The 13,319-nt window shown below is 37.3% G+C and overlaps 1 protein-coding gene across 1 annotated transcript; it reads right to left on the bottom strand.

Moving 5' to 3' along the window:
• Nucleotides 1-1,868: 1,868 nt before the first annotated feature.
• Nucleotides 1,869-12,437, bottom strand: LOC125271097 (polymeric immunoglobulin receptor-like). Its single transcript, XM_048195058.1, has 10 exons — nt 12,252-12,437; nt 11,848-12,153; nt 8,576-8,905; nt 8,163-8,462; nt 7,750-8,064; nt 7,371-7,670; nt 6,992-7,297; nt 4,855-4,950; nt 4,621-4,667; nt 1,869-2,595 (listed from the first exon to the last, which is right to left on the bottom strand). The coding sequence occupies exons 1-10, from the start codon at nt 12,301-12,303 to the stop codon at nt 2,392-2,394; spliced, it is 2,256 nt and encodes a 751-aa protein (XP_048051015.1). The 5' UTR covers nt 12,304-12,437; the 3' UTR covers nt 1,869-2,391.
• Nucleotides 12,438-13,319: the final 882 nt, after the last annotated feature.

Here is a 13,319-nt window from a genome sequence, read left to right as displayed (position 1 = left end):
ACGCCTCTCTGGATCAACATCACACAAACCATCATTTCACCAACAAATGGAAGTTTTATCAAAAAACAACTCGGAAATAAAACAATAGCGAGATTGCAAAACGAACATGATAAAAGTGGCCGTCTGTTGCCATTTTTATTGTTCACTTAAAGATTTAAAACCAAAGCATTGATGTTTTACCACAGTTTTACAATAATAAGTGATGCACTGATCATAATGAATTCATTTGTGTCCAGATTGCACATTTTGTATGTCTCCCTCATTTAACACACCTGATTCAGCTCATCAGCTCATTAGTACTTGAGTTGGGTGTGTCTGATTCAAACTGTGCAGTGGTGAGGGGTTCAGGACAGGATTGAGAAGCACTGCTGTAGCTGCTGATGCAGTGATACTGACATTAGCTCATGCATGCTGTTTCACAATAATGATCCTGGAGATATTTGTGAAATGCGGTGATTTATTTATTTTTTGTATTTATTTTGAGACATTTAAGGAAAATTAGAATATAAATTTGGATATTTAATGCCATGAATTTCACCCTTTTTAACATTTTCCATAGTGTCTCAGTAACAAGATGATGCAAAGAAAATGAACAGAATAAGAACCAAATCCTTTGTACACCTTCCCAAAAACTATATATTTATGTCTATAAGACAAGTCCTATAGGAATCTTACTGGAATGGTTCCAAAATATGATAGAAATTCTAATTAAAATAGTACAATTTTCTTATTGGAATCGTTTAGTATTGTTTGACAAGGGGATGATGTCAAGGATGTCACCTGGTAACGTTCAGAGACGGTCACGATGTGGAGTTCTTTTAAGGTTTGGGGGACGTTATTTGTGAATCTTCAGGGAACATTCAGGAGGTTCTGGGAATGTTTAGGGGACTATTAGGACGTTCCCTCTAGGTCTCTACACTATTAATCAGGCATGAGCACTGTGTGTTCATGCTAAACACATTCAAAGATAAAACACAAAGTTGACAGACTCACAATGTGATGAACATCATTTACAGTAATCCGGGGAAGTTCTTGTAAACTAAAGTCATCTTCTGCTTTGTCATTTTGAAAGCTCTGCGTAAGGAATGTTTTCTGGTGCTGCACCGGATTTAAATAGTCTGCCTGAGGAAAAACACGGAAGTGACCAGGCATAGAGTCCATTCAGGTCCAGGACCTACTGGTTTAAAGAAATATCAGGTATCCAATGGTCCACAATATAATGACAGAGAGCAAGCATTTACTATTTGCTTGTAATTTATTTTTATTGTTATTTTTTGACACCAACCAAGTAATGTTAATGTTCGATGACCAACACGTCTCTTTCATTTAACCATCAACACACTTAAACCAATGCCACACAAACACACACACACACACACACACACACACCTCTCTTTTCTCCTTTGCTAGAGCTTGTTTCCTAATCTAGTTTTATAATACGAGGCATTGTATATTACGAATATTGTTGACTCTGTGAAAATGACGAATGTTGATCTGTTGAATCATCTATGGTTGGTTTCAATTATAGGTGAAATATAATTTAATATTTAAGTAATCAGCAAACCAAGGCAAGAAAAATCACTCCAATGCATCTTTATATCTGGATACCAGAATGATCAATGAAAAACGGCTGCAGGATTGCATAAATATACATTTATTGAGCAGAACTTTTTATTGATAAATGAGAATAATACAAACATATATTAATAATTCAAAGCAGAACACAAACATGATCATTAATATAATTTACTAGAAACAGAGGCAGTTTTTTTTATTTGTTCTTTTGAATATATATATATATATATATATATATATATATATATATATATATATATATATATATATATATATATATATATATTCTGCTGCTCAGTATTAGCAATTCACAGTACTTTTTAGTTAAGTAATGTAATTACATTTTTAAATATCTATTTACAGTTTCACATTTCTAAAATATATTAAAGTTAGCAAAGGAGGCTTGTAAATGAGGCTTATTTTTCTCAGCGTGATAAACATCACATCCCAGTAAAACACACTGACATGTATGAGATCAAGTACATTTATAATGATAAATTGTTATTACAGATATTTTCTTTCTCTTGATCCGAACGGCAGCGCTCATCACAGATTGGCTTATTGCTCACAACATAATGCTTCACTTCTGATGAACTGATGCTCACAAAGATTGAAGATAAAAAAAACAACAAAAAAAAAAACAACAACAACAAAAAAAACAACAACAGAAGTTAACGGTTCCCAACAGTGACCTGTAGGTGTCGCCAACTGCTCAATGACTTGCTCAATGAAGCTGAATGATTGTTGCAGTCAATATATTCTCAGTCACTGACATGATTCTTGATTTGAATTAAAAACTAAACTCCAGTGGTAATATTAGTTTGGCGTGATGCTGTGTTTGACAGATGCATAATCAGAGTGAATCTCCTCCTTACTGACGCTACAGTGCACACCAGACTCTTCACGCTTCTGGAAACTGACAGCAGCGTAGAGGAGCCCATCAGAGGGGTTTGTGGGTAACTGTGCTGCCGAATCGAGAGGAGTTGATGCAGGATCTGAGCCTTGAATCTCTTCTTGAGCCTGTAAGAAACAAAATCCCTAAAATGAAGACTTAGTTCAAAGGCAGTAGTGGCCTTGATATAATTCACCCATTTCACTTGAAATGAGCCTCGTGACAGAAGGAGCCTCTGCTTGCACTTGAAAAAGAGCCCCGCCCCGCGCCATTACGCCACGCACACATACCTGGGTCGGAAATGAACAGGGGCTTGGAGCAAACCTGCCTCAGTCTGTCCAAAATCAATTTTGTGATGTACTTTCATGCACTAGTCATTGCCTGATAGGGCAGCGACACAACAAGCTTTCAGACGCAGTCACTTGCTTCATGAATGAATCAGCTGTTTTGAACGGATTGTTTGAATGAATGACTCGTTAAGACAATAGTTGTGTTTCGACTGTCGGGCCAAAAGAGAGCGTGCTAAAGACAGTCGTGTTTCCACTGTCATTTCCAGGGTTTGATCGAGCCTCATTGGGGCTTCCTCAGGGCCAACGGCCAGGGGTTTTTGGCCCACCAAATAAGTTGGTCTAAAGCGGGTCAACTGGGGCTTGAGGAGTGGTCATGAACAAAGGCGGAGTTGAGTCAGGAGATGGTCAACACCGCTGCTCATTTCCCATGTTATTATATCAGGCTACCAGCTAACTTCAACTCTTAAGACATTTTTACCCATTTTCAGTTTAAAACTTACTTTCAGACACCAGCGAGTGTTTGAAATATCTTCAGATTGTGATCAGATGAGGATTCTGTTCACCGTATGGAGCAGAAATATATTTACTTCAATTTTAAAGGCTACTTATGCTAACCAATGTCATAACAAATATACATGTTTATGGAAAATACCAGAGACTCCTTAAAGAACTTCATATATGATAATAATCATGTATTTATTTGGTTTCATCTTTTATCTGTCTCTTCCCTGTGCCTTTGTTGATAGCGGACTAATGCATCCACATATGTTACAAATAAAAAAGCACTCAGGTTAACGCATATAACTCCTCTTTTCATCTTGTTAGCTCCCTCTGTTGCACACAAAGATTTAGGTGTCAGTGTTTTATTGAAAAATAATTGTCTAAATGAAATGTTTATTAAAAATATTTGGTCACCATTATTGTGATCAGTGTTTCTTTAGTTGTGCAGTTTGACTCTTTACTTTTTATGTCAGTTTGTGGACTTTGTAACAATTTGTTAAAAACAGATATTTTGTTGCAACGGAAGCAATGAACAAAGATGATCAGGTGATAAATCTTCCATTATCATAAAGAAAAGTTATTGACTAATGTCATTACTGACCAAACGTGGTTGCGTGTTATTAATAGATTTTCACCAACAATATTTTCTTGCCAAATATCAAACATTGGCAAAATCAGTCTGGTTTGTAACATGAGAGATTTAATGTCTTTTCAGTTGATCTAAGGCTGTGGCTGAAGTCAGTTGTAGTTCTTGTATTTCTGTTTCCTTCAGTGATTCTGCTCTTTATCATTCGGTGTCTTCAACTCCTGACACAAATGAATAAATTACTGTCACTGTAGCATTTTTTATTGTAAAACACTGGTCAAAAATCATTAAAATAAAGACCAAACCTTCACTTCTGTCATGCTCATTTTGTGATCTAGCTAGTCTTCAGTCAGCTGGTGAATTGGTGAGGTTGTGTGATGTTGTTCTATGGAGGTGTGTGAAGGGTGGGTTTTAGGGTCGCGCTATGGGCCTACAGACCCGACAGTGGAAACAGAACTTGATTTTGGCCTCAGTGCTTCAGGTCTAAGGCTTCTGGCCCTGTCTGGCACGCTGTTAGCCATGACTCGCACTGGCCCGACAGTGGAAAAGTGGCTAATGATTTACCGCCAACTACTGGCACTTTTAGTTTCTTTAAATTTTTTCCCCATCATTTCATTTCTCTCTATTTACATCTTGTGCTGGTGATAAATCATTCCTGCGGTCCAAGATGTCAGTTCAACACGACATTATAACTCTGAATTGCACAGACCGCCTCTGTTCAAAGGTACAGCATATCATTTTCACATATTGAAGCACAGATCAGCTCTAAAACTCACCATATCACGATCTCCTGTCTCTCTTCTGTCTGATGATGAAATGATTCCTGTGTGAACAAGAGCAACATCTGAGACTGAGAAAAGACAAGATGATTTTAACTGCATGTGTATTTCTGAACAGCAGAGGGCAACATACTCAGATTTACTAAACATGCAGTAGCGTGTGTGTCTAAGTGTGTGTGTGTGTGTGTGTGTGTGTGTGTGTGTGTGTGTGTGTGTGTGTGAGTGTCTCACCGTGTTTACGGTTGTATTTTATTTTGAGCAACACGAGCGCTAAACACACAGCCAGCAGGATCAAACCCACAGAAACAGCAACTATCATAGAAGAGCCTGAAATCACACAAAGAGATTGTCACAGAGAAACAAGGTGATCACATGACATTCATCTACAAGCATTCATACACATGCTGTACATCTGACACTCATCTTTATAGCTGTATCATGTGATCACTTCAACTCAAACTGAGAAACAGAATTGTTGGATCTTACCAGACTTTTCTCTTTTGGTGTCAGATTATCAGAATCCTGCTGATTTACAAAATAACCTTAAAAAATTCATACGCTTCATGGTTGAGTACATACTGCATAAATGCATATGGTGTATGGTGCATCATTTGGGACACAACTATATTCAGACCCATTTGAAAATGTGCAAACACTGAAGAGCTTTTCCATGCACAACGATTTGAGTTTAGATCAATTATGTGTATTTACATTGTATGGAAAAGACTTAAGATAATGCTAAGACGGTGCATATTACTATGAATGGGAGCAAGTATAATGCACAATATGGCAGAATAAGTCCCGCCTTCTAAATAAAAGAGCCATTCGCTAATTCATAAAGTCAATGTCACTGCTGCCATTTGATGCTCTGGTTGCCATAGAAACAGTCTCATGCTAATGACTGCGCATTGGCTATTCCAGCCTGAAAAAATAAGCTTTTTAACGTCATTTGAGCATAAGTAACAACATTTGTGAGAACGTTCATGCTGATTTAGTTGCTGATTTGAAATGTTTTTAAATGTTACTTCAGAAAGCAGTTTTTGAGATTTAAGTATTCCCCATTCAGGTAAATAGGAGTTGGTCTTGAATGCCTGAAATAGCTGCCCGGAAGCATTGCAAATATGGCTGTCGAGTGAACAGACTTTTCTTGGAAAGGACTTTTTTTCTGCACATTCCTAAACTAAAATCTAAAACAGAAGCAGCAGCTCGTTCTATTTAAATACAGAGGATTTTTGATGCTTCCTGTTGTCTGTGGTTTTCAGCTGAAAATAACTCTGAAGTGGCGGACTTTACCACAACATGTTGCTTTAAGGTGGCAGTACATCTAAAAATGATCACACTGAAAGAAAAATATCTGTAGAAAACCAGAAATGGTGCTGTAATTTTTTGAATCATTGAACTAGGTTTACAATAAATAAATAAATAAATAAAGAGACAAATGAAACAGTTTTTCAGGTTGGTGTAACAGTAGTATTTGGGTAAGAAATACAAAAGAAATGGAAATAATCAAATGTAAAATAACACTGGATAGTTTTTTATTGTAATAAATAATGCAGCAAGTGATTTTCTCTGGCTTTTGTTTTTTAATTAACATTGACAGATCACAGCAGGTTTATTAAGCTGCTGTCACTTTAAGTTTATGTTTATGCACAGATCCTAAATTATATACTGTTACACAACATGGGTTCATTCTTTTTCAACCATACACAATACAAAACGGACTGTTTTTACCCAAATACTCAGCAAGACAGGCTTTTTGACTATTTTGTATGTATTTGACCATTTAATCACAATAAGCCACAAAAAAATAGCTAAATTTTGTACTTGCGAGCTGTTTGAGAGGCGGCTTTATGTGCACAACACTTATAGATCAGTGTTGCATGCTTTTGGTGTGAGCGTGAAACTTTTGAAATGACTGGAATTATGCACAATACAAGCACTATTTAACCAGAGTGAATGAGTTGAAATGAACTGAAAATGCTCACTTTGCTCTGCTTGCTTCACGACATGCAGAGTGAATGAGAGGAGGCGGGTGTGTGTAATTTTGCCGTCAGAGAGAAGAGAGAGCAACAACACGCAGATGGTATCGGTATATCGATACTGCAGAAAAGGAGCACTGGAAACATTTCAGTTATTTCAGTATTGATACAAATCGAAATATCTATATTTTTTGTCACTAATTCAAACCTGTGTGACTTTATTTCTTCACAACATAAAAATATTTTGAAGAATATTTGAAAACCAAACAGCATTGGACCCCATTGACTTTCATTGCATGGATGAAACAAAATATCTTCTTTTGTGGTCATTTGAAGAAGCTAATTTTAATTTCTTGGTGAACGATCCTTTTAATGAAAGAGTATTTTACCTCTGTTCACATGTAGATGAACTTCAGTGAATATGAATGACCCAGAACTCTCCTCTGCGCACCAGTATTTCCCAGAATCCTCTTCTGTCAGATCGGTGATGTTCACAGTAAAGACTCCAGCTGAGGTTTCATCAGTCAGAGAGAATCGGCCATTTGTTCTCGTATTCGATGAAACACGAACTCCATCTCGGACACAGATGTTCGGCTGATCTCCTCTGCAAAACGACCTCTGGAGACTCTTGTGATTCCTGAAGAACTGACAGCTGATGGACACTGATCCTCCGACAGACGCTTCACGAGTGACCGCTGAAGAGAGAAAATATGAGTATGAGAACAGAATGATCAGAAACATTGAGATTTTCTCCAGAAACCCCCTCACCATCTTTCATGACGATCATGAGTTCAGTGTGAAGATTAAACTCATCTCTCACTGCACACCAGTATATCCCAGCATCCTCTGCTCTCAGCTCACTCAAGGTCACAGTGAAGAGATTGAGTTCACGATCATCCTTTACTGAAATCTTTTTATTAACATGGGATTCATCTGATTTAATTATTTTTTGAGCACCTTCAGTGAAACACTTTCTTTTGCAAAGATGCTTTACTTCTCTTGAATGTTTTTCATTATAAGGGCATTTGATCTCTGATGAATCTCCTTCACGTCCGACCACTGGAGGCACTAATAGTCAAAGAGAATGAAAGTGTTTATATCCTGCAATGAATGCACATGTTATCTGGTTTATGGTGACTGTACGTACTGGTCACAGTGAGTTGATGTTGATTGGTGAGAGAGACAGAAGTCAGATGTGTGTCTCTGGTTTCTGCTCCACACCAGTAAACTCCAGCATCTCTCTCGCTCACATTACTGATGATCACTGTAAAAACTCCTGCTGAACTGACAGAAAACTCAAAGCGTTTCTGCTCTGATGAACTGATGCTCTCACATATCTTCTGCTCGTTCTCTCTGCAGATGTGTTTGAAGGTCTCGCCGTGTTTCTCAGGGAAATCGCAGGTGAGATTCACACTTCCACCAATAACAGCAGATGCTTTACTTGATGCACGAAAATGATCAACTATACACAAAAACAATGAAAAATATATAATATCAAAGGTATCTAGCAATACAACTGCTAGAAAGTGTCAGATGAATCTCCCGACAGAATCTCTTTACCTTGATTTACTGAAAGTTTAACCTCAGTTAAAAGATCAGAGATATTTACTCCACACTTATATGTCCTTTCATCATCTAGGTTTAAATCCCTGATAAAAACCTTCAGAAGTCCTTCACTGGAATCATCATACATGTGAACTTGATCATGATGGACCCATTGATTCTGTTCATCAACAATAATCTTCTGTGATGAATCTTTCTGGATGAATTTCTTGTTTCTTCTGAACTTTTGTGGAAATTTACACGTGATGAAGACTGATTTACTGGAGTAGGCCTGAACCTGGACAGAAGCGATTCCACCTGAAAAATTTGATTTATGTGTTGATTTGTTAAATTATTAAAAGTCAGGAGGGAATTTCTTTTCTTATTTAGATCTGTAAGGATTTTTTTTCATTAAAATAATCTAAACTCACTGTAAACATTCAGCTGAATCTCTTTAATGAAGGATATGTGAGTAATTGATGGATCTGATCCGTATCTCTCCACTCCACATAAATAAACTCCTCCGTCGTCTGCAGAAATGTCTCTAATGGTCACAGTAAAATGATCTTTACGACTGTCAGACAGAATGATCTTCTCCTCAGATGATTGTGATGATTGTGAGCTGTTCAGCACATGGACAGGACCCTCTTTCAGTCTGTAGAAGACTTTGGTGCGTGATTTAAACTTATGATCAAATTCACAGTGGAAAGTGATCGTTTGTCCAACATACTCGTCCCGTATAACAGACGTCCCACAAGACTCTGAAAATGATACAACAAAACCTTGTGACATGCACTGAAATATAAAATATTATCCCCCGTTTTCACAGACAAAGCTTAAAGGGATAGTTCACCCAAAAGAATACTCATCCTCAAGCCAGCCTAGGTTAATATGTCTATCTTCTTTCAGACAAACACAATCAGAGATTTATTTCATAATATTCTGGCTTTTGGCTGAATGTGGGGCCAGATTTTGAAGCCCCAACAAAGTGCATCCATCCATCATAAAGTAATCCATAAGACTCCAGGGTGTTAATAAAGACCTTCTGAAGTGAAGCAATGGGTTTTTGTATGAAAAATATCCATATTTAAAAATATATAAAGTAAAATAACCAGCTTCCAACTTGTATTACAAGAGTAAACCATGATGCGATGCACTCATACTGTGAGCTCACCATGTGACACTCTGTGATATCACTGAGAAACAGGAAGTAGAATGCCCCACAGTGACTGATGTTTGAACTGCCTCCTCTCAACCTGCTCAACATTTTGACAATGAGCTCACATATTACTCTCCCTGTGATCATCGCATTATCTCATGTGTTGACTGGAAAAGTACCTCATACTTGCTTACACTTTCCTCATAGTAACACAGCTTGTTTTATTAAGTTAAGAGTTATAAATACTATTAAAGTGTAAGACTTAAACTGCACAAGTCATTGAAAGTGTGTGGCTCTGATAAACCATTATCGCGACCGCGGCACATCACACTCAAGATACTGACTGACAGCTTACAGCTTCCTCCGCTGTTCATTCAATCAAGTATATTGAGTCCTACTAAACAAAATTACTGTGATGCACGTGTTCATGCATACCTTATCACTTCTTTAGTTTGATCGGACAGCTATCCAGTTGTGAAAATACAGAAAGAGAGGGGATTTTATTGCATTCCAGATGAACCTGTACAAAATGCATCTGGTTGTTGAAACAACAAATGTAAATATTATTGCTCCTTAAATGGTAAAAACTAAGCATTATAACGGCTCTCAGTAGTCAGAGATTGTGCCTCTGCCCTTGTGGTACTCTGTGCACGCCACTGTATCTGTGTATATACTGTACCTTGTTTTCCTTTTGAATGACAAATATCGACTATTGATACCTGCTGGTATAGACAGTTTGTTCCTTACACACAGGCTCAGAACACACATGCTAGTCGGCTGTTTCACGCAGCCGACGTGAGACTGAAACACTGTTGTTTTTTCTCACTGCTAGTTCTTTGAATTCAGTGTAGTGTATCCTGGGCTTAAAGGATTAGTTCACTTTTAAATAAACTTTTCCTGATAATTTACTCACCCCCATGTCATCCAAGACGTCCATGTCTTTCTTTCTTCAGTTGAAAAGAAATTAAAGTTTTTGATGAAAACATTCCAGGTTTCACTTCAGCTTCAAATTGTTCTACATGATCCCAGATAAGAAATAAGGGTCTTATCTAGTGAAACCATTGCTCATTTTCTGAAAAAAATTGAAAATTATATAAGTTTTAACCAGAAATGCTCATCTTGAACTAGCTCTCTTCTTCATCTCCTCTATTAGAATTCCAGCAGTGTAGACGCTGCTAAGATCTGGGATCGTGTAGAACAATTTGAAGCTGCAGTGAAACTAATTTTGACCTTCAATCGTTTGGTGCCCATTCAAGTCTACTATAAGGAGAAAAATCCTGGAATGTTTTCATCAAAAACTTTAATTTCTTTTTGACTGAAGAAAGACATGGACATCTTGGATGACATGGGGGTGAGTAAATTATCAGAAAAAGTTTATTTAAAAGTGAACTAATCCTTTAAGCCCTGTCTGTGAAACCAGGCCTAGTGTTATTAAAGGTGCACTAGGGAAGTTTGGCCTCTCTATCACCATCTCTGTTTGAAACACAAATCTGCAAGTTCTTTTTATTTATTTTTTTCATAGGTTTTGGTTGTTTATAGGTATTTAAGGTTGCCTGTGATCTGTTGTCAAGACATATTGACAGAAAATATACAGCTTATAAGGAAAATATCCTAAAAATATCATCTGAACAAGTAATTTACATATAGTCTGTTTTCTTTTTACTGTGACACTGTCACATAAAATATATTTTACCGCTCTTATTACAATGATTTTATGTATAATAGAGTTTTAATTGGTTTACATGTTTTTTATAGTCCATTTTATTCCTCTTATCTATTTAATGTGTGTATGACTTTAATTGTGTAAGGATCTGCCTGTCATGTGACTGATCACATGACAGGAACCAGGAAGTAAGCCACCATAAAGGAGGCAGCATGGCAAACAATCAATCCCTCATTTCCAATGTGATCACGTGCTAGCTGGACTGTGGAGTTACATTTTACGGACTTACCTTTCCAGCAAACCACATCACTTTTTTATTGGATTATCACTTCTGAGGACTTTGTATATACACCGGTGGACACTCTCACATTGCATCACACTAAGATTCTTATGGACTGTTTTATGGTATGGTGCAAACGGACTCCAAACTTTTAACAGCCTAAGTTATTCTAGTTTTATTGTGTTGTTTTAAGTTCCTTGTGAATATTGTAAATACACTTTATTTATTCATTTCTGTTGTCTGTCTTGTCTTTTAAAACACTCGTCACCTCTCACACAGCATAATCTGACCCCATTTTAATCAATGTAAAATCGACCGATAGGGCCGATCGTTACATTACAGGAAGGACATGAACATGCAAAGATGAATGACATAAAACTGACATTTTCATAATGCATAATCTGACCTGACAGCTCAAATTATGAATTATTATAATAAATTTACCGTTGTGAATCAGTGCAAGGCATGGAAGCTGTTTTGTCCATCGATTTATGTGCTCAGTAATTAATTTTTGATCATTTTTACTCAAATCTTCTAGTGCACCTTTTATAGTACTATAATAAAATAATTGCTGTAGTAAGTTATAAAGTATCACACGTACCTTTCTTCACCTCTAAATCAACATCACGACTCCATTTCTGAGTGTTTCCACATGTATATTTCCCATGATCCTCTCTGCTGAGGTTCTTAAAAAACACTGTGAAGAATCTGCTGTTTTCATCATCATACAGAGCGAATCTTCCGTTATAATCCCAGCGGTTCTGAAGTTTAGAACTGATGCCCACTTTACAGTTCTCGTCTCTGCAGAAATACTTCCCTTCATGCTGATCATTCTGGTTCTTGTATGTGCACTTGAACATCAAACTCCCTCCAGCGCATCCAATCACCTTGAAACAAACTACCTGACCTGCCAAACACAAGTTCATTTGCTCTGGGTTATTATAGATCATCAATCTACATCATATAATATGTTATTTGAGCCAGACTGACCAGTAAAGAACTGACCTGAGATCAGGCAGAGAGTGATGAAGATGAAGATGAAGATGGCAGCCCTCATTCCAGATTGACTTCAGTCAATCCAGAGAGAAAACGAATCCGATCACAATCCAGCAACAGCAAGAACTGATCAAGTATTCCTTGAATATGATGTAAGAATGTGACCATCATCAGAAGTACACACATCCTCTTTTGATCTTTCTCATGTCTCTGCTTCCTTATTCTCTATAATGGTTCCACCCATCTGCACCACTAACAGGGCGGTGAGTGTGGTGAAATGTGTGAAAGACGTGCAGAGAAACATTATGCTAATAAGAAGATAGTATCGTGTATTCATCACCATAACCACACAACCACACAGACGTGCATATGAGGATTGAAGACTCCTCAGTGAAAATGTTTTTAAAACAGACTACAAAACTAGAAGGTGATCTATTCACAGAGTGTCAAGAGTGCTTGTATTCTTCTATTTTTCACGATCTTTATTGTATGGTTCACAAGAGAAATATTAAGCCAGTACATTAAGATATCTCCCATTATCAGCACTGAGGTAGATTCAGATCTCAAAGCGTCTGAGAGAATTAGTGTGCTGTTAATGCAGCGTCTGATGCTAAAAGAAGCTTTCGCTTTAACTGTAGAGACTCCTTCATCGGCTCTCGTGCAAAGTTTGCAAATTGCATGCAGTTTCCACAGGCTTGCCTTTTGGGTGAAATACTTCTATGCAATGTGACATTTTTCTTCATCACCCACCATCACCAAATGATAGTAAAAGATTCTCATTTCCAGCGATCTCACAGGCTGACGCCCAACACTACAGATGACACATCAGTATATTAATATAAACACACACACACAAAGACAGCTGAAGGGTGTACAGCTTCATCCTGCATTCATCATGAAAATCATAAAAGCTGACGAGTTACTTCCCTGTCTTCCTGAGAAAGACTCTGGGGTTTATGTGAACCCTTTATAGAGTACAGTTTATGGTGACATGCTGCTGATCATTGGCATTTAGTTTTTCATCTCAACTATATTGTGCAAGTCCTAAATTATTAGTGTGAATCATTTACAATAATG

This window comes from Megalobrama amblycephala, linkage group LG7 (genome assembly GCF_018812025.1).
Source record: "Megalobrama amblycephala isolate DHTTF-2021 linkage group LG7, ASM1881202v1, whole genome shotgun sequence".
Taxonomy (NCBI): domain Eukaryota; kingdom Metazoa; phylum Chordata; class Actinopteri; order Cypriniformes; family Xenocyprididae; genus Megalobrama; species Megalobrama amblycephala.
Note: the sequence above shows the minus strand (reverse complement) of the source record. Positions and strands in the feature narration are given on the sequence as shown.